This window comes from Caretta caretta, chromosome 5 (assembly GCF_965140235.1).
Source record: "Caretta caretta isolate rCarCar2 chromosome 5, rCarCar1.hap1, whole genome shotgun sequence".
Lineage (NCBI taxonomy): Eukaryota > Metazoa > Chordata > Testudines > Cheloniidae > Caretta > Caretta caretta.
This window is the reverse complement of record NC_134210.1, coordinates 132,071,093-132,095,569: the sequence shown is the minus strand read 5'-3', so window position 1 is coordinate 132,095,569 and position 24,477 is coordinate 132,071,093. Positions and strand designations below refer to the sequence as shown.

Sequence of the window (24,477 nt, the reverse complement as noted above, 5' to 3'; positions counted from 1 at the left end):
CGTGTTTAAAGACTATTCTGAAACAAGTATCCTAAACCTTCAGGATACAAGGTTCCATAGGCCTCTGTCCTTGGTCACCTTCTCTTCCCCCTCTGCATCTTATTTCTGGGTAATCTCATCTGCAAACACAAATTCAGCTACCATCTCTGTGCTCACTTCTCTGCTCCAGATCTGTCACTTCCTGTCCAAACTCAAATCTCAGCCTGTTTCTCTGACATCTCCTCATAGGTGTCAAGTTGACAGCTGATGCTCAACATGGTTAAAACAGAGCTCCTAATCTCCCTTCCCACACCACCCCAACTCTTCCCACTACCTCTTTTCTCATTCACGGTGGACAACACCACTGTCACTCAGGACTGTAACCTGGGCCTTATTTTCAACTCAGACCTCATTCTAGGTCCTCACATCCAGGCTGGATCTAAATCTTGTTGATTCTGTCTGCATAACATCTCTAAGAAATGGCCTTTCCTATCTGTTCATCCAACTAAAACTCTCCTCCAGGTTCTCATCATCTTGTGTCTCAATTACTGCATCTCTTTGGCCTTCACAAATGCAACCTTGCCCCATTCAGAGCCATTCAGAATGCTGCTGTGAAGATCATTCTCCAAGCCTGTCATTTTGACTGCGTCGCCCTTCTCTTTGCATTCCTCCGCTGGTCTCAGACTCAAGCTGCTTGTCTTCACTTTCAAGGCCCATCATGCTCTATCCCTACCCAGCCTATCATCTCTCATTCACTATTAAGGTGTCGACTCCGGTCTCTGATCTGCCCATGATGCAAGCCTCCATCTTGTTACATTTTCAAACAAGCATCTTCATGCTTTGTCACATGCTGCCCCACATACATGGATCGTGTTCCCCGTAAACGTCCACAGAGCTACCTTATTATCTTCCTTCAAAACCCTCTTTAAAATTCCCCTTTGCTGTGATCTCACCAAAACACTTGACAGGGGTTAGGCCATTGATGTGCTGAAATCTCAGTCTATTAAGCTGACCAATATCGGCTTGTTGTTTCCTTGTATGCCCATTCCATCTGTTTGTATCCATCTGTTGTTTCTTATCTTATATTTAGATTGTGAGCTCTTTGGGGCAGGAACTGTCCGTGTTCATAGAGCACCTAGCGCAAGGGGTCCTTGCTCCATGACTTGGGCTCCTAGGTGCGACAATAATACAAATAATAAGTTATAATTAATAATCCATTCAAATTGAAATCAGAGTGCCCACGTAAGGGTTTACATCAGTTTAGCTAAACCAGTTTAAGTTAAACTGCTGCCGCTTCTGTGTGTGCACATGGTTTTATTTTGCCACCAATTTTTATCATGTGGCTTTGTGAATGAATAGTCAGAGATGTCTGCTCTGTCTCCATGTGACAGTGATCTCATTTTTACCATTGGGAATCATGGGGCCAGAGGTTCACCATCATTTCATGTGCCCCCACAAAAAGACATCATCCCCGCTCAGACCCCTGGAGCTTCCTTCCTCCCACAGTCCCTCTCTTAAAGACAGAGTGGCATTGTGACTGGCCTTGCTCTATTGCGAATGGGATGGGGGGGGGAGCGGGGAAAGCCCTAATCCCCAGTGTTAGACTGTGAGCTCAATGTCCAGTGGAGATTGGAGCTGTCACTGGTGCTAGATCCCCCTTCCATGCCTGCTGCCAGGGTAGGGCTGCTGGGAGGAGCATGTGCTGCATCTGTGTATATGGTGGCTTCGCTCCTGCTCTGATGTATGCTCCATAGGGCTGCTGAAGGAGTTTTGCCTGAATTGGCAAAAACTAGTTCAGGGGCTCCTGTGGTGGCTCAGTCCCGCTGCACCCCTCCTAGAAATAGTATGTAGCATTTTAAATTAACTTCCTGAGCCCTGCAGTATGGCTGTTGTGAGAGGGCATGTTTGGAACATTCTTCCACAGGACTACTGGGCTTTAATTGTAAGGGATCCTTGAATGTGGGCTGGGTGTTAAAAGTCACAGTGACTGCTTCTTTAATCGGCAGTCCCCCTATTGGACTCCCTCCTGGCTCTTATCGTTCATACTCATTTTCTCTGCAGTGTCCTCTCCCTTTGGACCACTGAGTCTGGATACCAAGGGTCCTCTCTTAATCTGGACCAGAAAGGAAACATTCACAGGGATAGCTACAGTCTCTAGGTTAGCAAGATTATAGAGCTGAAGTTTAGCTGATGTTATTTGTTAGTGATTTATGTACTAGGGAGGTGGATTTATGGATAGAGACGCGTGTATTACAGTGGGGCCATTAGCACAGCTATAGTTAGGAGCCTGTCAGCATTTCATTGTAAATCACCTTTTTGACGGGTTTAGAACGAGACTGTAGAAATTATCGGCTGGCTGAAGTGTGCCATTGAGTCTCAGCCTGAGCACATTTTACTCTTCTACCACGTTGCATTTTCTCATTGACAGACATTAGATCACTTTTTTAGAGGCAAGGAAAGGCTGGTATTGTGGAGCCTTTATTGTACTTTCTAACCACACACACACATTTCAGAAGTGCCAGGCACAGTAATGTGTGTGTTGAATTGGTTTGCTCTAACACACTTTGCTGCAGGTGCTGATTAAATCCAGATTACTGTCAGGCTGTATTAATAATATAATTGTCAGCGAGGAAATAGCAGGTGAATGAGACAGCCTACTTGGAGGACAAGGACAATTAAATTCTCTCCTTCCCCATGACCAGAAATACTCCACTCTTTGTCTTTAGAACAGCGAAATTGACAACAGGAACCGACATTTATGCATTAAGGGCCAAATCCCATTCACACTGGAGTTTTGCCCTTGGCTTCCACGGGCCCTAAATAAAGACTCTGCAGTACTGAAATAAGATGAGCAATCATTCTCTATCACCTTCTCACTGAAAGGCCATGTCTACACTAGGACACATAGGGCATGACACATAAGCCATGCCTACACGACACTATTGCTGTAGGAATACCAGTATACTGTATTGTCAAAGAGCTCCTAGTATGAACGCAGCAATCCTGGAAAAGCTGCGCTTTATACCGGTTTAGTAAAACCTCCAACCATGACCAAAACAAGCTATCGTGTAAAAACTTCCCCTAAACTAGGGACTTTGAGCAGCTCTGTTGTTCAGAGATCACATCTTTTCAGACCTCTGACTGACGTAGCTCTGCTGTCAGAAGCCTGGGGTGTAGATCAGGCATCAGAAATTTACATCTAATTAAAATGAAAAACATGTATTAAACACTAGCAACTTCTACTGCCACTTGTTAAAGTTGATTCCTCTTACCCTGTATGGAACAAAAAAATCTTTGAGGGTACAAATCTCTGAACAGCCCTTGAGAACCGCTGGCTATTATATTTTCAACTAATCTGTTTTAAAATCAGCAGGGTTTATCTCCGAAAGTAGTCAAGTAAAAAGGGAAAACTGGGAAGGAATATGTTGCTTTGTGTAAAAAATTGCTCTGAAGTCACCTTTTTCCTGGCAGGAGCACATTTGATGGTGTATCATTTCACACACACACATTCATTTTTAAATGGTATTATACCATTGGGCTGGAAATTAAGTGAGAGGGGAAAAAGAAAAGTCTCCCTGATATATAAAGCACGCTGCTTGATGGCAGTTTCAAGTGCCTTGACAGTTCTCTATAAAAAGACCTTGCTTACAAGACCTCTAGGATTTGGCTAAAAGGAAAACACCTACTAATATCATTCTCCACTACTCTCTTCTGCTGTGAGAAGTTCTCAGAAGGAAAACGGAAATGAATGTCTGCATTTTTCAGAAGAACAGCTGACCTGAAGAAGGGCTCTGTGTAAGCTTGAAAGCTTGTCTCTCTCACCAACAGAAGTTGGTCCAATAAAAGATCTCACCTACCTTGTCTCTCTTTTTCAGAAGAGGCATATCAAAGGGGTGCTTTGATGGAGTATTGGAGTGGAATTTTCCATGTGTACCCACCCAGAAAAGATTGTCGCTCTGTGGCTGGATGAGCAGCTCTCAGGCAAAGCCAGAGGGTGGCTCCCCTAGCAGAAACCACATGCCAGATCCAATAGCTTTGTTAGGTGCTATGATCTGTTTGTCAGACTCTACTAACCTTTTCCATGGAGAACAGTGCATGGCTGGCATGAAGAATTGGGATACAACTGTCAAGCAATTAATAGCTCTTCTTTTCTGTGGGTTATTTCTCAAAGACTTGTTTTAAATTGCAATGTGCTTCATAAAAATGTTCTGAGGCCTTGAAGAATGTCAGTGAGAACATGAATATCAAAGTAAATTGGCAAATAAATTCAGACTTCAGTGCATTAAGAAGGAAGCTGTCTCTAGCAACAATCCTCGGACAACGGTCTTTAGGAGACCTTTCCAAGTGCTACTGTCTTATCCTAGTTATCAAGGAGACACCTGACAGCTTGCGAGTCATCTTTTTTGCTTTCTGGGTGAAATTCTTTGTGCAATAAATTCCACTAGGAATCTGGGGGATCATTCTACACTGGTTTGTGATTTACACAGAAACTCCATGGGCTGGGAGCACAAACTGGGAGCCAGACTTTGCTGTGCACCACAGAGGGGCCCAGGAGTTGTCTGAGGGATGAGAAAAGCCATAATGCTTCATCATTGGCATGTCCCCTTCCGTGCCCAAGCATCCATAGGGCACTGCTCCTTTGCACCCATGTTAGGGTGGAGAGGGAGCATGAGTAATTGTCTTTATTTTAGAAAACCTTTGTACCCTCGATACACTGAATAACTTTCAGAAGCATTTTTATTTTATTTTATTTTCAGGTATTTATATTTCCCGACAGAGTTAGAGAATATTTCTCATTGTAGCAAACCTTGAACAGAAGGCAGATTTGGGACATTTCAGCTAAATCCAATCTGCTAACTGTAAAACCCCTTTTCCTCTCACTCCTCCATTGCTTGGGACCCAGTACATAAAGCATTTCAGCAAGTGCTTAACTTTAAGCACGTCCCCTGGCTTAAGAGCCTGAGCTCCAACCTGAATCACAACATCAGAACAACACACAACTGCGAGCCCTGCGAGCTTCCTGGATGGGGAGGCTTGCTCTCAGATGCAGTGTAGACATACCCATTGATTCATACTGAGCAGCACTAGAGATTGGACATTTTAGAATGTGTAGGGGAGGATTGGACATTGGTCACTCACGCAAGCAGATTTAACCTGGGACCCTGACTTAGGCCCTGAGTCAGCAATGCACTTAAGCATGTGCTTAAATCCATCCTTCTTCAACAAAGCTCTTAAGGACATACAGAAGACTTACCGAAGTCAATGGGACTTAAGAATAGAAAGTTAAACATGTGCTTTCTTGGGTGGGGATGAACTTAGGATCATGCTTAAAGTTAAGCGCATGCTGAAGTGGTTTGCTGTATTGGGGCCCTAGCAATGGAGAAGTGAGAGGAGAAAGGGACGTTACAGTTATCAGGTTGGATTTAGCTGACATGTCCTTTATAATGAAAAGCTTGCGTGACATTTTAGGAAGGTGGTGAATGGACTTTACTACCGAGCATTCAAAGACACTTTGTCTCTGTCACCATCAGCAGATTGCATTAATCTGAAAGAGTTGAAAGATTAAACTGAAATTAGGAGCAGACCAATAGAAATGAGTAGAGTTAGTATATTTCTGTTTAGCTACAGAATTTGAGTGCACACCTGGGACTAATAAGAAAAATTCTACAGCTAAAAGGGGAAGAAAACCAGACTTTGAATCACACATCTCTATGGGATGGAAGTATTTCATTAGTCCATCTCATAAGCAAATAGGTAGATCTCATCAGCATATAAATCAAGACTAAAGCATTAATTTATTGAACTTATAATGTAGCACTTACTACAATAGCATGCAGGAGCAGTAAAAGCTTGGCAGACTGAGCAATAACACTGACCTAGATGGCATGTTTTATGAAACACTTCACTACCTTATTTCAGTTTAACTCAAGCCACAATGGTTAGGTGTAGGGGTTTTTTATAATTGAATGTGTTGTTTAAAATAGGTGAGATCCACAAATAGCAAAACATTTCACATAGGAAGACAAAACCATAGATGTGAGAGGAAAAAGAGCCTGTAACCAAGAATAAGAACTCCAGTATGTGTTCTTACATACTTGCTGGCTCAGTGAACTACTACAGCACCAGTCCTGCAATCAGATCCAGGCAAGCAGACCTTAGCAGTCAGCAGGTGCAAGGGTTTGCCTCTGCAGACCTAGCTGCAGGATTGGGACCTATGTGTGTTAGTGTTTCCCCTTTGGGGGAATTGTTATTGCAGACACCAAACAAGAACAGGGGTTTATTAATGCCTTTGGAATTAAAATCATTGTGTACATTTATTTACTGTACACTACATTTGTGGGATAGAAATGATGACGATGTTACTGGTTATATTACAATCAGACCCAGAGACTCGAGTCAGGATCAGGGCACCATTGTGCTAGGCACCGCAGCTTGATAAAGAGCGAGGCTAGACCCTTTTCATGTCTAGTTGGCTGGTTCAAATCCAGGTCAGCTTTGTAGATACCTCTGTAGCAGTGTGTGCCTCTGATGTCTGTTCATTGGCATGTATGAAATAGGGCTCCTGGTGCTCTGAGGGTGTCAGCCCACTTCCTAATAGGCAAGTGTCCTAATTACAAAAACATCACTCCAGTTGTCTCTTACTGACAATCTTATTGGCAGCCAAGGGAGATCTGGGTGTGGTTCTGTGGAGAGAATTCAGGGAACAGTGAATTCCTGTGTAAATGGAGAAACCTAAAATGTAGCCTTGCTGGGGCTGTAATGAAAGGGAGTCATCTTGTTTCTCCAAACTCCTCAGGGTCTAGTTGCTATAGAGCTCTCGCTCCATGTGCAGTCACATCCCTCTTATCATTTCCACCTGGCCCTGTTGGGGCGGGGATCCCCATGACTCACAGGCCCACTGTGGATGCACTTTTGGCTCCATTTCCTGAACTAGCTCCGTTATCCTATTTCGTATTATCTGTCTCTTTTTCTGAGTATCATTAGAAACCTTCCCCTGATGCTTCCAGGCTTGTCTTCTCTTTGGGGCAGCTGAAACTTGTCAGCGTGTTACATTAAGCTGTATAAGCAGTGCCTAGGACATTCACAAGGGATCATTTCCTTTTCATAGAGGCCAACCAGTATTATGCAAGTGTGTTGATCAGGAATAAAAATGTAAGAGTGATACTAGCACTTGAGTATGCCAGGAAAGTTCCTGGCATTTGTCTTCAAGGTTTTCTGCCCGCATCTATGCAGCATATGTAGTGTATCTGATTAATTTCCCACTAGGTATCAATCTGCCGTACACCTGAGAAAGCTGTACTAAGGAAAAGAAGGGGTATATATGTCCACTTTATTTCTAGAACTGTATTACTGACATGAGCATCTCTGAGCAACTCGATTGATAACGGGACCATATCTATTTTCATAGGTTCTCAGGGCCTGGTTTTCATTTACACAAGGACCCCTGTAGGCATTGTGAAGAGGCCTCAGAGTATAAATTACATTCACGCCCACTTTAAAATGCCTTTGCACTGCCAGAGCTGGGCAAAGGGACCTACTGTAAATGAGAATACGGCCCTCTGTATAGGAGACCATTCTCATCAAATGCGCTGCAGACTTCCAGGATTCTTTGCACATTTATATTGTGAATTTGCAGCTCAGTAAATCATTTGCATTGGCCTCCTGTCTGCAAAGGCTTTAAATGAATGGGTTGTGATGAGCCACAAACTCCCTACCCCGGTTGACTTGGCCACCCAGATTGTTCAGGATAACGTGTATTCTCCAGCTCGGGGTGGAAGTCAGCTTTTGGAATGTCCCTTCTATAATAGCAGCCACAATTGCCTCCTTGTCTGTCCCCCCCCCTCCAAATGCGAACGTTTTCTCCGATGCTTGACACAGGACCCAAACATAAGGCACTTACCTATTCGACTGTTGGTTTCCCATGCATGTTTTCAGAGCCTACTTTCCTAGACACATGACCTTTTGGCCATACCTTGTGCATTTTTTCTATCTGTACCATGTACCCCAACATGACCATCTATTTTGCTGTTCTTCTGTCCTCCGATTGGATTGGGGGCATTTAAACCCCCCATTACCAGTGAATTTGCCATCTCTTGCTGCATTGTTTAGCCTCTTCCGATTTCCCTGAAGTGAGAGCTGACCTCATCTGTAGCGTTGTAAAGAGTTGCTTGTCCGAAATCCCAATTGCAAGCCAGGTCTCTCTGTGCTCATCTCGCCTAATCACAGATTTCCCCAAGTTTCTAATTTCCCCTGTGTTATGTGCAGTCAGGGCTCACGTCTCATCTCGTGTTTTCATATGAAACACTAATCAGACTTCCTTAAAAACAGCCTCTAAATTTCCCTCTCTATCTCAAAAGTAAACAAAACAAAAATGTTCCTGGTCATGCTGCCTGGTGCATACGTCTCCTCTCAGCCCTCCGCGGTGAGCTGAGATGCTGTGCAGATCCTGCCGGACTGCTGCTGCCAACTGGGTCAGTCTGTCGGCCTATCAGGGAGGAAGCGATCTGGCGCAAGGAACTGAAGACTTAGTCTTTAGTTTTCTGCTTTTCTTTTCTCGGTTTGCACTCTTGAAGGGAAATTGCTTCTGACTCTGTGTCATGGAGGCGAGCGGGACAAACTGTGTTGGTTCAACAACAGTTTACATTCTCTCAAACTTTCCTGAAGTTTCTATCTCCCAGACCCAGTGATTTCCTGTTTCCTTTTAGCTGGCCCTGATCTTCAAAGAGATAGTGCCACTGTAAGAGAGCTATAGAATCGTTCTCTGACTGTTAAGGTGCTTGATTCTGGCTTCTAAAAGCAGAACTGGCTCCTTAAAAGATCTTCTGTGAACTTACACAGAATATCATCCACATTGTGACTAATATAATAGTCCTTCTTGAAGATTAAGGCTAAATATATATATTTTAAAAGGTTATATCCTATGGATTAGCCCAAGCAGTGTGTTCTCGAAATGTGCCATTCAACAACAAAAGCCACAGATCTTGTAACTCTTCTGCTAGAACCTGTGAAGAGGATCACGGTGTGAGCTCAAAAGCTTGTCCCTTTCACCAGCGGAAGTTGGTCCAATAAAAGATGTTACTTCCCCCACCTTGTCTCTCTAAGGCAGGGGTGGCCAACCTGTGGCTCCGGAGCCACATGCAGCTCTTCAGAAGTTAAGATGCGGCTCCTTGTCTAGGCACCAACTCCGGGGCTGGAGCTACAGGTGTCAACTTTCCAGGTGCTCACTGCTCAACCCCTGGCTCTGCCCCAGGCCCTGCCCCCACTCCACTAATTATAGAACATACCTCCAGTTTGGGGTATCTGCCCTATTTTTGACAGTCTGCCCTGAGGTAGGCACTCACGGTCATGAACCACTCCAGACAGAGTGACATGCTTGTTGAAGAAGTGAAAGGCATGACACACAGCTGATTTTCAGTTGTGAGGTGCTACCTCACATTGTTCTGATGTTGCACACTAGCTTAGAAATGTTTGTGCTGTGTCTGTGGCTTCACAGGTATGTCACAAAAAGCTGAGACAACCTCCCCCGACCCCCTCACATTTTGAATAGACATTTTCTATGCTATGGTGGTACAGTAGGTAGCAAGCACTTCTGAGTCAGTAGGAATTGATGCCCCAACATGGAGTCTTGTTACTGGAGTTGTCAACCTTCTGACAAAATGGACAACCTGGCCATTCAAGGCCACTTTCTGCCACCCTACCTCACATTGAGTAGCATCTTATTTTACAAATAACCACCTGGAAAGATACTCTTCAACATTCACAAGGTGGCAGAATCTAGTCCTAAAGATCCTATGGCATTCTTCAGAAGGGTAGGAGCATTGACCCCTGTGTTATGGCCAGATTCCAACTCACCATACATAATTGCATTCTGCCAACCTAAAATTTTCTTTGCAGTTTTAATTGGGTAATTTAGTCTTTGCTTCCTGTGCTAAAATAATATGTAGATTTGCAGTGTACTATTACAAACAGTGGTCATCTTTCACCTCAGAGGTGGCTGCATTTCGCTGATGGATGAAGGTTATGGTCTTTCTATTGGTTCAGTTTGTAAAATGCTTTGGGAGCCATCCGAATAAAAGGTTCTGGATAAATGTAAGCTGATACATCTACCCATTTTCTCTCTCCAAAAGTCTGCAGCTTCACACTATGATGACAAAGGCATTTGGTGAAACTTGTGATTTTGTGATTCTTTGCGTCTTCCTCTGTTTGTTTTATATTTTGGCCTGCAGTGGTGTGTATTCTACCCATTGTAGGGATCCTTGTATTTTTTGTCCCAGATTTTCTCACAAACGTGTGCACACAATACTGATTTGTGCGTGAATATTATGAAGTTTTAAAGCTTGGGCAATCACAAATTGCTCATTTGAAAAGTTACTTCTATATGTGCCTCAGTTTTGCAATTGACTAGAACAGGCCAAATTCATGAGTATGCTCTGGCTGCTTTATGCCATGCCTGCGATGCAAACCTGGCTCTTTAAAGCCCTTATTATCGTAGTAATTTGCCAGCCAAACGGGACTTTTGGCTACACTGCATCACCAGAGTGATGCAAAGCAGCCAGAATATACTGATGAATCTGGTCCTTTGACCCAAAATGCCTATTTATAATACACCAAACATTTTTCTAGCAGTTTTTTCTTGCCCAGCGGTTAATCTTATATTTTGAAATTTCAGTGTGTAGTTTTAAGGATGGCTAGAGTTTCCTTTTTAAAAGCATGAAATGTAAAGAAGCTGGAACATTTCCATCCATATTTCTGGTGAAACTAAATTTCTCCTGTGTGTTCCAAAATCACAGAGTTTGGAATTTTCAAAAGCAGTTGGTATTGGCCTAACTCTGTTCCCATTGAAGTCAATGGAAGAGCTTCTGTTGACTTCAGTGGAAAACCTACCCAGCGAGCTTCTGTTTGTGTAGTGTTTGTATTGGGAACTTTACCCATTAGCAGCTGTCTGCAAATACCTCTTCAGAGGATCTATATAAACATAAAGGAATCTTACAGCATGTCTTGGAGTTGGGCAGATAATTAAATATTATTAACTCTGTTTTATGGGGTTCACTCTTGGGAGGTGCCAAGCAAAGAAGTCAGTGGGAGTTGAGGATGCTCATTACTTAGCAGGATAAGCCTTCTGATGGTTAATCTGAAACATACAAGGATGAAGTGACTTGTCCAAGGCCATATGGGAAATTAATCCACCCTGCAGATCTTTCAGTGGCTAATGTTCAGGTCAGTAGGGAGTTGGGTTTGTGCATAGAATAGGGTGATTGAGCTCCAGTTGGGAGAATGTGGGGACAGTAAGGCTGATTCCATTTAGGGATATGTGGTGTCATTGTTTCAGAATATGTTGTCTCAGAGTTGTCTCTTTTTTCATCTCTGTCCCTGTCTCTCTCGCTGGAGTGAGTTATAACTAGGCTGCGGTTGATAGTGGTGTTTAGTCATAGAAACGTATGATATACTGAGCGTTCTCTCTCATCTCGTCTCACAAAAGGAGACAAGGCTGTCTACTTACAATTCAGCAACTAATCTTATTCATGACCTATAAGCTGCCTTCAGATAGAATAATGATCCTTTCTGTGCACTGAGGCTGGTACTTTATTTTCTCTTCACTTGAGCATTGACATCCTACCTGTCACCTTGGGTGGCTGAGAGTGTGTCTTCTGATGTTACACCGATGTCTGCAGAAACTAGATTAAAATAGGCATAGGCTTCTATTGTGCTTAGATCGCACAGATGTTCACTCGCAATGAGAACACGGAGCCTTCTTAGAACTCTGGCAGTGGTAGCAGATGGAGTCATAGGCACTTATAAAGGATCCGTGTGTCCTAAAGCTTATTTACAAGATTATTTACTGTAGCAAGATTATTTACTGTAGAGTTCCATTTTGGGAAAAGGGGGGAGAGAGAGGATCCAAACGAGCATGCATTTCCATGTTTCAAGACACAGAAAGGTTAGAGATCTCTCAGGTAAGCAAAAAATTGCCATGACTTTGCAATGACTGTCTGATGTGAAGTTGTGCTAAGGTAGAATTAAGAGATTGGGCTTCCCTAAGGCTTTTGGGTGGAGTGTGAAGCATTTTTTAGAGAACGGTTATTAAATGTGTCTAAAACGTCTACGATTTTGAGAAAGATAGTATCTAGGATACCTCTCTAGTCTTCTATTTGTGCTCGAGTAGCTCCCTCAGGAGAGAAGAGGTTTCATTGTCTTTCATTGCCTTGTGAATATTTGCATTAGTGAGAATGTTACGTGTCATTTATGCTGTGTCCAGTTGTTTAGTAAAGAAAATGTTGCTCGCAGTCATGAAAAAAGAAAATGGAACACCCAGTATTTTTAAATGTCTGCTTATGCCTGATGTTTACAAATTGTTTTATGATTTGTGGTTTATCCTTTAAGGAAATTAAGACAATGAATTAGGGAAAGTGGATCATGCAAATAGATATACATATCACTCGTGCCTATTTAATATGGGCTTATAAAATAGAAATGAAATTAGGGTAAAAATTTTGACTAGATGATTAAATACGTAACAGAGAAATATGTTAGCTACTTCTGTGCTATGCCTTTCCGCTGCAGCTCATTGTCAATACATTGTAAAATAACTCAGGCCCTCAGGGCCCCCTCTGAGAACTTTATGAGTTACGGAAGGCAAGAGCTATGGGGCTTGTTATGGATTGAGTGAAATCTGCTCTGAGGACCACCTGCTCCAGAACTCAACATTTCTTCCGCCATGTGGGTTTAAGGGAAAGCAAACACCATGATTTTGGTGCTTTTTAAATTTAATTTGCAAAATAGACATGCAGCGGATAGAGTTAATACTGGTTTATCCACCAAAAATTATGCATCAAAGACAAGCTGTCTCCAGAACTAACTGACTGAGGACAGAGTGGATTGAGACTGCAGTGCTAGTCTATCAGAAAGACAGGAAAAAAACGTGCATAAGATTTATAAGACACACAATGCCAAACTTAAGAGTGAGGGGGAAAAAAAACTCCTGGCAAAACTATGTAAATCCCTTCTATCCTGGGGTTTGTCTGAGAATGACACTGTATTCCCATCTCTCACAATTTGTTCAGAGCCACTGCAGCCATCCAAAGTTCACTTTACATCAGCAGGGCACTAACGGTTACTTCCAAACTCCACGATGATCAATTTTGATCTAGCTGTTGCTTAAAGAAAAAGTGCCGAGCAGGATGACCGGAGCAATTATAGATAGCTACAGGCTCGTTCCCTACAACTATCCTTATAATTCAATTTCAAACATTCCATTAGTCTTCGTGGTAGTAATAAGCTTTGCCGGCGGGAGTTCAGGCAGACAGTATTGCTTTTCATTTCAAATTAATGCATTAGATTTTTGAACCATAGGATGTCTTCAGAACAATGGTCTTACTTTCAAGAAGAAATGTTTTAAAGGGGCTAAAAGGAGGGCAATACGCAGTCAAGCTTCATAGGTTGAACTAAATTCAGAAGGGAGTCTAAGCTAGTGTAAGTTACACCTTCCAGTCCTATCCAGTCTAAAATGTATCACCTACTGAGACGCATATTCACTTCAACGTATGCTTGGTCTACACTTAAAACTTACACCAGTGTATATTTCAGTTAGGGATGTAAAATGTTAACCGATTAGTCTTACCGGTTAACCGCCTTCACCATTAACCTCAGCGGCCCCACACCAGCTGGAGTGGGCCCAGCCATGGCCCCCAGCCGAAGCAGCCAGAGCAGCACCACCTGGCCAGAGCGGGCCCAGCTGCTTACTCTGTTAACCGTTTAAACAAAATATTTTAATCATTTAAATGGTTAACTTATTAAACAGCATTTACATCCCTAATTTCGGTCAGGGAGGTGAGTGTTTCTGTCAGTATAGCTAATGTCATTTGGGGAGCTGGTGTTCCTACACGAGCAGAAGAACTCCCATTGGCATGTGCTGCATCTATACTAGGTGGCTATGCTGACCTAGGCTGTGCAATGTAGACATAACCTCACACTTGACAGAGTCTTTGGACTACTACAGCCATGCTTAGACTAGGTTTCCCCATAGGGTTGACCACAACCAGCCGACATGACGCACTCTCTACAGTAGGTGAAACATCATGTTAAAACATGTTAGCCCAGGCTTTTAAAGCATGGTCTATTGACCTAGACTAGATATGGCCTTCATTTAACTGAGCCTACCTGAGGGGCAAGGGGAAAGGAATGGATTGTTATCAGGATTTACTATTAATTGTTCACATTTCATTAGCACCTTGGGGCCCCAATCAGGATCAGGACCCAAGATGTAACAAGTGGGTGCAAACAAATAGAAGGAAGGAGGGAGGGAGGCCCTGGAAAACAGCATTAGGAACTCAGGTTTATACGAATGAGCAAGCTATATGCACAGCTGGATGGTTTTGGATCAGTTAACTTTAAAACAAAATTACAAAATATAAACAAATTAATAAGGTAAACCTTAGAAATCCTGCCTGCTTAGCAGCTCCCAAAGTCTAAACAGCTCGTAGACTCTGGGAGCTGGGCCTGACCTGGGAGTTTGGTCAGCAGTGTTATGGGACTTCACCTTGAACTCACTCACTCTAGTTTCTCTTTATTTCTCTTGTAACCATTTCTGACTTTAATGCCTTATACTTGTACTCACTTGAAATATCTCTCCTTGTAGGTAAATAAACTTGTTTTATTCTTCAATCAGAACTAACCCAGTGTTGTGAGCTGTGTGGGTAACTCCACTTAGGGTGGCAAACTGTTGTATATTGAGCCCCTTAGAGAGGCAATGGACCTAATATATCTGGACTGTCCAGGACAGGGTAGGAGAGTGCAGAACACGTGGTTTTGGAGGAAATTCCAGGACTGGAAGCATGTTGCGGTCACCCTGCAAGTGGTAGCCAGATGGTAGAAGTCAGAATGTGACTTATGTGTGGCTGGCAGGCACTCGGGGTGGGGGGCGGGGGGGTGACCTGCATGCTTGAAGGCTGTTTGTGAGTGGCCCACTGGGAGCTATATCAGCAAAGCATTATAAGGCACCCAAGGGTGCAGGGCAGAGGTGACCGAGCCCCTCACTAGTTTGGATTGTATCCCGGAATGTCATAATATCACATTATATAGTATTATTAATATTTATTATTTAACATGTATATTGTGGTAGCACCTAGAGGACAACCAATCGAGGGCCTCACAAACCTATAGTGACTGACAATCCTTGCTCTGAAGATCTTATCACAATAGGCTTACTGCAATTGAAGTAATTTCATAGATAAATTACACAGTCCTTTTAATGAAATGTCCTTGAGCTCTGATGGAATTTACAGGTGCTTGATGGGTTGCAGTATGGAATTTTAAACTCTCCCAGTTTATGTGCATGGAGCATGTCTAAGAATTGTAAACCTCTTTGTGCTCTTTAAGTTGGTCAGCACTATACTGCCCCCACTAACTATTGTTTTCCATGACTCAGATTATTTCTAGGAGGCCACATGCAGATAGCTCACAAGAATGACTAATTCTTCCCTACCCCATGTCTCTTCCACACACATGCCTAAATTGTATTCAAATCCAAAGACTGTTCAGTAAAGAACCAAAGCATCCTGAATTGTATTTTCTCTCTTCTCTCTTCCAGCCACTTCTACATCGACGACTGGGACAAGTCATCTCACAAAATGTGACATAAAGCAGAAAGCCTTCTGTGTCAATGGGGGAGAGTGTTACATGGTCAAAGACCTTCCAAATCCCCCCAGATATTTGTGCAGGTAAGAAGCCTTTGGCTTATTTCAGTGGAGCCACCATGTTTCTCGTGTAATTTTTCTCAAAGTAATTGCTTTAATATCTGAACAGTTCTCTCTCCCACAAACGGCCCAGCAGATATTTAACAGAAGCATTAGACGCATCTTCACCTTTGTGTGGCAGAGTTGGTATGAAAACTCTCTAGCTATTGAGAATGACCCCTGTGTAACAGGGCTCATGTTCATTGCAAGGTTAACTCAAGGTATAACTTGATTTTTGCCCCTAACCTGACTCCCATCTCTACACAGAATCTTTAGCTCAAGTTAAGTGGTGCTCTATACTCGAGCTAGCTAGCTTATTTGGGGGGGGGGGGGAATGAGGGAAGGGGTTGAAACCTGAGTGGTGCTGACACTTGGGGTTTGTCGATGCTACAATCATGGTGTGTGATTGCTCATGTAAACATACCCAAACTAGCTTTAATCTCTCTAGCTCTGGCCCAGAGCAGAGAAGCCACTTGACACCCTTGAGCTAATAATGCAGTGGGGATGCAATAGCTCGAGTTACAACAACTCATCAACTGCTAATCCAATCACTGTGCCGCTAATCCCATCACTCTTTGTAGCTGGAGTGTTGTTTCATAGTGTGGTTGGTCTCATCTGAGAGGCTAGTCTAGACTAGTGGAATAACTCAAGTGTACTCACTGTTGCAATGAAGCCAAGCCTATAGATAGCTCACACAATAGTTATTAAAACTCCACAGATGGTTTCATAATACAGATAGTGCTATGTGCCCAGCTGGCATATGGATACCCTGAGATAACTATTATTTGAAATCGTGGCTGTTAGATCTTAGAGGACAGGTATCACTGATTAAATATACCCCAAATAATGAAAAGATACATTGTGGAATAACTATGTCTGATATAGCACATGCATACAGTATAGCACATACAGTAGTTAATTTTTATTAACATGTTGTAGTAAAACAAATGACTTATTAAAGATCAATTAAAATATTATTTAGAAAACTTAGTGCTGCCAGAAAATGTTTTGTTTTGAAGTTAGGTGACTACAAAGTCGCCGGGTCTAATGAGGTCAAATTAATAACAGGAGTTATTACTTTGTTAAATGCACATTTCATAATAAGCAATGTAGATTGCCATCTGAACTCATCAGTGGATGTCAGTGTTTTAGACACAGAGCCTTGATTCGGGAAAGCACTTAAGGATGTGCTAACATTGATCCATATTCAGGAATTCACTCAAGCACATTCTTAGCTTGAAATGCGTGCCTGAGCACCCTTCTTGAATCGAGGCCTAGTTTTGCTGTCACAAACAAGACCAAATTATAGCCTCCACCAGCCCATTATTCTGCAGAAGACCCAGGATAAATACAAACAACGAGGAGCAGACTAACACGGCTACCCCTCTGAAAAGTATAAATTCAGTTGCTGTGGCTGAAGCTTTGCATCTTGCCATAGCACATTGTACAACAGGTACCTTTGGATGCTGCAGTGGTGCTGATCACAGACCAGAGCCAGATGCAACTGGGTGCTCTGAATTCTCACTGACTTCAGCACGTGGCATTCAGTATCCTGAAGAACTGAACCTTAAGGGAACTTTTCTCTGTAAGCATATTAGCATTTTCAAGAGAGGCAGCAGAAGCTATTCAGTAAGATACACAATCTGGTGTAATCACATGAATTTTCAGTCTTATAAAGGCTAAAAATCAAAACCCAATAATTGCTCTTCTGCAACCTCATGTAAAGTGCGGGTGGAGAGATACCTTGCTTTCACATGGAAAGGAGAAGATAGAAATTGCTTCCAGGAAATACTGGCTGCACTCTAGTGAAACACTTTCTGTTCACTTCAGTTTTGCCTTTTTCTGTGGATCTTACCTGCAATTAACCAGATTTGTTTTGTCACGAATTCCCAAGCTGCTGGAATCATGACTATTTATTCTATTGCTGTTTATAACCATTTTCTTTAAAGTAAAAGCACCAACTTTGTTTTGGGACAATTGCACTAAAATTACATGATCATCGTAACCGAGCAGTGCAGGATGACCCAATTTTAATACTACACCCCTGGGAACCTACCAGAAACCAGCTCCAGTGCTTCCACCTCTTCATTTCCTCCTCGTACCCCCTTCAGAACTTTTCATAGCAGCCCCCATGGCTGTGCGCGTAACACGTTTGCTGCGTGCAGAACATTTTTACTATTCGTTGGTATTGCTCTGTTGAATTTAGAGTCACCTCTTTTTCAGTGTATTTCAAGACACTTTTTGAAATAGCCAGATCTGACAGTGTTTGCACTTTATTATTGTAATTTTATTTTATGTTAAATGTACCAGGCCCTCTTAAATTATTTTTTCTGATGTAGAAAAGAAATAAGTGTTAAATCTAGAATCAGAGTGAAAACAAAAATAACTTCCTAAAATTTGTGCAGGGCACTTTTCTGGGTGGCAAAAGAAATATCTGGAGAAGTCATTACAATGTAAAATCACAGGATCTGATTTTTATTTATACTAAAGCAGTGGAAAGGGAGCTCACTGTAAAGGAGAGCTAAGCTCACAACTAGTTTGCAATGCTTCTGCTATGTCTCTTTGATATTTACCAGCCCTGAAGCTGTTTATACTGTAACAAAACAAGACAAATGTCTCTGCGATACAGTGACATGAGAATCTGAATTGTGTTTTATTGGGTACATACTGCAAATCTGAAGAAACAAAGTAGCATTATTTTCTTGCATGGTTAAAGATAGGGATGTCTATTTTTAAGTGTCTGTTAAAACAAATATCTGTCAAGGACACATTGCTTCCTTCTACTGTGATAACAAATCTTTTTCCAGAATGTGCCCATGGAATCAAAAAACTTGAAAGATGGTACTTGCTCTTCATGTTTCTGCCTTGGTAGCAAGTTCACATTTTCCATATGCTCCATCTGTTGAGAGCAAAAACAAAATTTTTAAAGCATGAGCCTCATTGTTCTAAATTGTTTTTAACACGAATCAAAAAATGTGACTCAGATGCACAACAACCATGGAATTTTCCAGGCAATGTCTCTGGTCATGTAAGCCCCCCGTGAATCTGTCTCCTATTGCTAAAGTCAGAAGTTGTGTAATCAAAAGTGATCTCCAAAAAACTGAAGGTATAATAATTAACACTGTGTCACATTTTGTTTTCACTGATACTAGTATAAATTTTGAGCGAATTGATTGTTTGTTAGTTACCTGGATTTATTTCTGAGATGTGTATGTTTCTACAATGTACTGTACCTGAAATGTTGCATATAGCAACATCTACAGTGGCACAGTGTTGTATACATTTCTCTTTTGTGTAATCTAATTACAATCCTGGACTAAACAGAATAATCTCAGTCAAAAAAAGAGGGTTTGGAGGGTTTTTTTAATGAGACATTGGGTAAAACTTTTAAAAGTGCCTAAATGAGAAAGGAGTCATTTTGAAAAGTGATTTAGGCACCTGGACCCAGGTCCTCAGAGGTATTTAGGTGCATAAGTCCCATGGGAGCTAGACGCCTACACACCTTTGAGTATCTGGGCCTTGGAAGCCTTCACCTCATTGGATATGTCTACACAGCAATGGAACACCCATGGCTGGCCAGGGCCACCCGGTTTGAGTTCACTGGGCTCAGACTGGAGCCCAGCTCTGGGACTCCACAAGGGGAAAGGGTCCCAAAGCCCAGGCTCCAGCCCAAGCCCAAATATCTACACAGCAATTTTTAGCCACCACAGCCTGAGCCCCGTGAGCCTGAGCCAGCCATGTCCATGCCATGGGTCTTTTCTTCCACTATAGACGTACCCATTTGCTTTCAGTAAGACATAGGGTATGCCTACTGTGCAATCAGAGATGTGACTGCAGCTTGAGTAGGCATACCCACACTAGCTTTCAGCTAGGTAGCCTGGCTAACTATAGCAGTGAAGACAGGGTGGCACAGACCCTGGCGTGGGCTAGCAACGCGAGTACACACCTGCAATCCCAGGCAGCCTTGTGCATCACCAGGTCTTCGCCTCTATTTTTAGCCTGCTAGCTAGATTAAAGCTAGGCTGGTATGTCTACAAGTGGCAGTCACACCTCTGAGAGCAGTGCAGGCATAAACGTAGGCTTCTAAGTGCCTACATCACTTCTGGAAATGGGACTCACGTTTATACTACGGTATCATAGCGACAGGGCATGCTGCTGTCACGCCTTACCTTGGATGCGTCCTTCATCGAGGAAACAGGTTTTTCCATCGCTGTAGTTACTCCACCTCTCCGAGAGGCAGTAGCTAGGGTGATGGAAGAATTCTTCCGCTGACCGAACCTTCTCCATAATGGAGCTTAGTTCAACCTGACTGTGTTGCACAGGGCGCAACATTTTGTGCAGCCCCGGGCAATGTAACGAAGGCAATATAATGTTTAGGTGTAGCCCACGCCTTAGGCTTCTCAGTCACGGAGGTGCTTTTGAAAATTTTACCCGAAGTCTAATAGTGCCAGACCATGTGGTATTTTAACCGTATTGTGAAAAGGAGAGTGGTTAGCAGATCTCTTTTATTTGGAGAAGACTCTATATAGTATTCTTCGTGTTTTTTCAAGCCCTGTTTTGAACAGTCTTTCCATAACCCATTTTTGATTACGCTAATTTGATATTTCCTTAGTAACACACCACACAATTTGTGTTGCCTTTGCTGCTGTTATTCCCTCAAAGTGATTTTATGCTACAGCTTCGGTGGTTGAAAACAGTGCTTCTTTCTAGCAGAGACATTACTTGACTTTGCTTAACAACAAAAGAATGAATTTCTTATTTTTATAATTGTCTATATCCTTGTTTGCAAATGGAATGGGTTGAGTAGGAATTAATTAATGTGATGATCCAGAAAACTGTTAATTGAGGGGAAAAAAGGTAAGCTTATTACAGTGCTAACTGAAAGGTTTGCCAAGTCTGAGTGGGTCAAGAGGCAGGATAGTGTTAACAGTTCTGAACTAAGCAATTAAAGGCACAGTTCTTACAGTGATTCATGTAAATATTGATAACATATTCCTGTGCTACCTACCTGTACTACATATTAGCTTATAGTAAAGAGACTTGTTCTTGATCTTTTCTATTAATATGTACAGTTAGTCAAAACATGGAGACTAGTCGTTTTACAAACTTAAAAATCACTAAACACAGAAATCATCAGGGACTAGAAAAACTTTTAGAGTGGTAGATACGCTGGAGGGCAGGGATAGGATACAGAGGGACCTAGACAAATTGGAGGATTGGGCCAAAAGAAATCTGATGAGGTTCAATAAGGATAAGTGCAGGGTCCTGCACTTAGGACGGAAGAACCCAATGCACCGCTACAGACTAGGGACCGAATGGCTAGGCAGCACTTCTGCGGAAAAGGACCTAGGGGTGACAGTGGACGAGAAGCTGGATATGAGTCAGCAGTGTGCCCTTGTTGCCAAGAAGGCCAATGGCATTTTGGGATGTATAAGTAGGGGCATAGCGAGCAGATCGAGGGACGTGATCGTTCCCCTCTATTCGACATTGGTGAGGCCTCATCTGGAGTACTGTGTCCAGTTTTGGGCCCCACACTACAAGAAGGATGTGGATAAATTGGAGAGAGTCCAGCGAAGGACAACAAAAATGATTAGGGGTCTGGAACACATGAGTTATGAGGAGAGGCTGAGGGAACTGGGATTGTTTAGTCTGCAGAAGAGAAGAATGAGGGGGGATTTGATAGCTGCTTTCAACTACCTGAGAGGTGGTTCCAGAGAGGATGGTTCTAGACTATTCTCAGTGGTAGAAGAGGACAGGACAAGGAGTAATGGTCTCAAGTTGCAGTGGGGGAGATTTAGGTTGGATATTAGGAAAAACTTTTTCACTAGGAGGGTGGTGAAACACTGGAATGCGTTACCTAGGAAGGTGGTAGAGTCTCCTTCCTTAGAAGTTTTTAAGGTCAGGCTTGACAAAGCCCTGGCCGGGATGATTTAATTGGGGATTGGCCCTGCTTTGAGCAGGGGGTTGGACTAGATGACCTCCTGAAGTCCCTTCCAACCCTGATATGCTATGATTCTATGATTATTCTTTTATCGGATCAAGGAAAAGGCTGTGGTCCTGATGATTTAAGCCATCCAATTTCTTTAATAAATAGTTGGTATAGCCTCTAATTAGCCAGTAGAGAAGATACAGGCCCAGAGTAATTTCTCGGTTATACCACTGTAAATCCAGAGCAGCTCTTATCTTCATTGGCCTTATTCTGATTTACACTGATGTAACTGAGCGTGGACACTGGCCCATATATAGAAAAGGAAAGAATTGAAAATGCTATGTGGGTAACCAAAAAAGAGAGTGATGACTAGTGACAGTATTGGAGAAATTACAATATAAGAAGGTACTTTCAAATATTGCCTGTTCATACATGTATAATCCAGAGGAGACAGTTTGACAGGCAGAATTGTAATCTGCACTGAATTTTGGTTGTCCGCAATAAAATGCCTTTCACATGCACGAATAATCAGAAGTGGAAATGGTCATCCGACCCTCTGTCCACACTGGGCCAGTCTTTATCCCTTGTTTGCAATGGTTGGCAACTGCACCAGTGTTGACAACAGTTTAAGTGTCAGTATAAACACAGCTAAATTGTTTTCCAGTGCTGTGTCAAGAAGCCTGACCCCGATCAGACTGGAAATGCACTAGCATGTAAATTATTGCCAACACCAATGCAGCTGCACCCATTGCTGACAACAGGAATAGAACAAGGAGCAAGCGGACCCCAGAGGCCAGTGACTGTGGGCCTGATCCTGAGCCTTTTAATCAGCAAAATGCTCATAGACATCATTTGAAGTTTGGCCTGAGTCAGGAGATGGGAATCCAGGATAGGCATGAACGGCCCTTAGTCTGAGATTTAGTGATAAAAAGCACTGTAGAAGAACACGGTATCATTACTACTACTACGAGGATGGGTACTTAACAGTAAAAGCCTAGTGTAAAATAAGAATTAAATTAACAGGATAAAACACTCTATTGCAGTTTTGTTTCTTCCAGTTTGCTAATACAAATCCAAATTCAACCTACTTCCCTGCCCAGTGGCATAACCTTCCTCTGTCTTTATTATTTCATTCTTTATTGAATTTATCTATGGTAGTGCTCAAGGATCCCTGTTGGAATCAGGGTCCTAATGTGCTAAGGCTATACAAATACATCAGAAGACAGGATCCGTGCTTTGGAAAGCTTAAAATCTGTTCCTTTGATAAACAGATTCATCTCTACAGCAATCGGTTTAGAAAAAACCTCTTCAGACGCTCAAAATGTACCTGTATTGAAAGAAAGTAAATCTTGTGCAATGCATCTGGACAAAGATGCATCCATTTGTATTTAACACTGCTTATCTTGTATCGTATGTTCTGTATGAAATTCCAAAACACTTTACAAGGTTAAAAAATACAACTACTATGTAAGTGCAGTGTGTTAATATCCTTATTGTTAATTAATGCCACAGATAATAGTGAGCAAAGGGAGAGAGAACTTTAAAAAGCCAGGCAAGGGAGAAATGAGATTTCAGTGCAGCTGAAAATCTGATATGGGTTGAAGAGGTACAGGAAGACTGTTCTAGATGAATGCAGCTGCAGAGCAGAATGCTCTTGAATTTAGATTGCAAGAAGGTACAAATGGGAGGCCAGAATTAGAGAGAGAGAGACCAGAAGCAGGCTGGAGCAAGCTCATGAAGTGCTTTAGAAACAAACAGAATAAAGCATAACTTGACATAAATATAACTTAATTTAAATGTGTCAACATAACTTGATTTAGCATGACGGTAAAAGGCAGATAACTTAGTAGAACACTGAGAATGGAGTGAATAGGTAGGAGAAAAGCAGATGGCCCTGTGGGACTCCATAAGAGGACCATCAGAATCATGTTCTAAGGAAACCAGAGAAGCCTGCGTAGCTATGCCGGCCTTACAGAATGAAGTCCCACGCAATGTCAAAAGCTGCACTGAGGTCCAGGAGAATGAGGAAGAAGGAAAAGCTGGCCGCAGCTGCAGAAAGGAGGTCATGGACAACATGGGGGAGAGACGTTCCTCGTTACAACCAAAGTTGAATTCATGTTGCATTTTTCCAAGGCTTATGATGTGTGCTTCATGAGATGAGATGAGAGGAGGCTACTTATATCTACCTCCCTGCTTGTTGTTTTTTGGTCTACCTCTTTTCCATTTCTCAAATACGTTTAACCATAACTGCTGCCTTGAACAAAGCTGTGTTTAAAAAAAAAGAAAGAAAGAAAAGCATGAGCTTGAAGGTAGAACGTGCTATTAAAGAAACAGCAAAGTCTGTAGACTTTCCATAGGTCCTGCAATATACATGATTGTTGAAGGCAAGGATGTAAAATTATTGTCCAACACCGTGTCGTTAATTGGGAAAATTTGGTGTGGTTCCGTAATCAGTGTCTCAGGAAGGAACAATGAGCAGTCCATTTGTACTAGAGCTGACTTTTTTTAAAACTGCACAGATTTTCTTGAATAAATTTTTTTTTTAATTTTACACAATGATAATTCTCCGAGGACACATTTTTTCTTTCATTATATTTTTTCATTAGTTTCTGGCCCCCTGAAGTCATTTAGAGACTTTCCATGTTCCATAGGAAAAAAATTATCAGTCTGATAGTTCAGTGGTTTTGGTGTTCTATTGCTTATCACATTTTTGCCCTTTAGGTGCCAACCTGGATTCACTGGAGCAAGATGTACTGACACTCTGCCCATGAAAATCCAAAACCAAGAAAGTATGTTAAAATAATCTGAACTTTGCTTTCTCCCCAACTACAGCAACAC

General features: G+C 42.3%; 1 protein-coding gene across 15 annotated transcripts in view; it reads left to right on the top strand.

Annotated features, from left to right (window-relative positions):
• The window catches only part of NRG1 (neuregulin 1), a 763,523-nt gene that overhangs the window by 708,626 nt on the left and 30,420 nt on the right, over nucleotides 1-24,477 (top strand). For 13 of the 15 annotated variants that reach the window (XR_007356891.2, XM_048851616.2, XM_048851621.2 and 10 more), the window contains one exon: nucleotides 15,566-15,695. Coding sequence is in view for 14 of the 15 variants with exons in the window: in XM_048851616.2 (XP_048707573.1) it covers nucleotides 15,566-15,695 (130 nt within the window). In the remaining variant the exon portion in view is untranslated. Of the gene's footprint in view, nucleotides 1-15,565; nucleotides 15,696-24,360; nucleotides 24,429-24,477 lie in introns of all 15 variants that reach the window. The other 2 variants (XM_075128908.1, XM_075128907.1) reach the window with 1 other exon arrangement.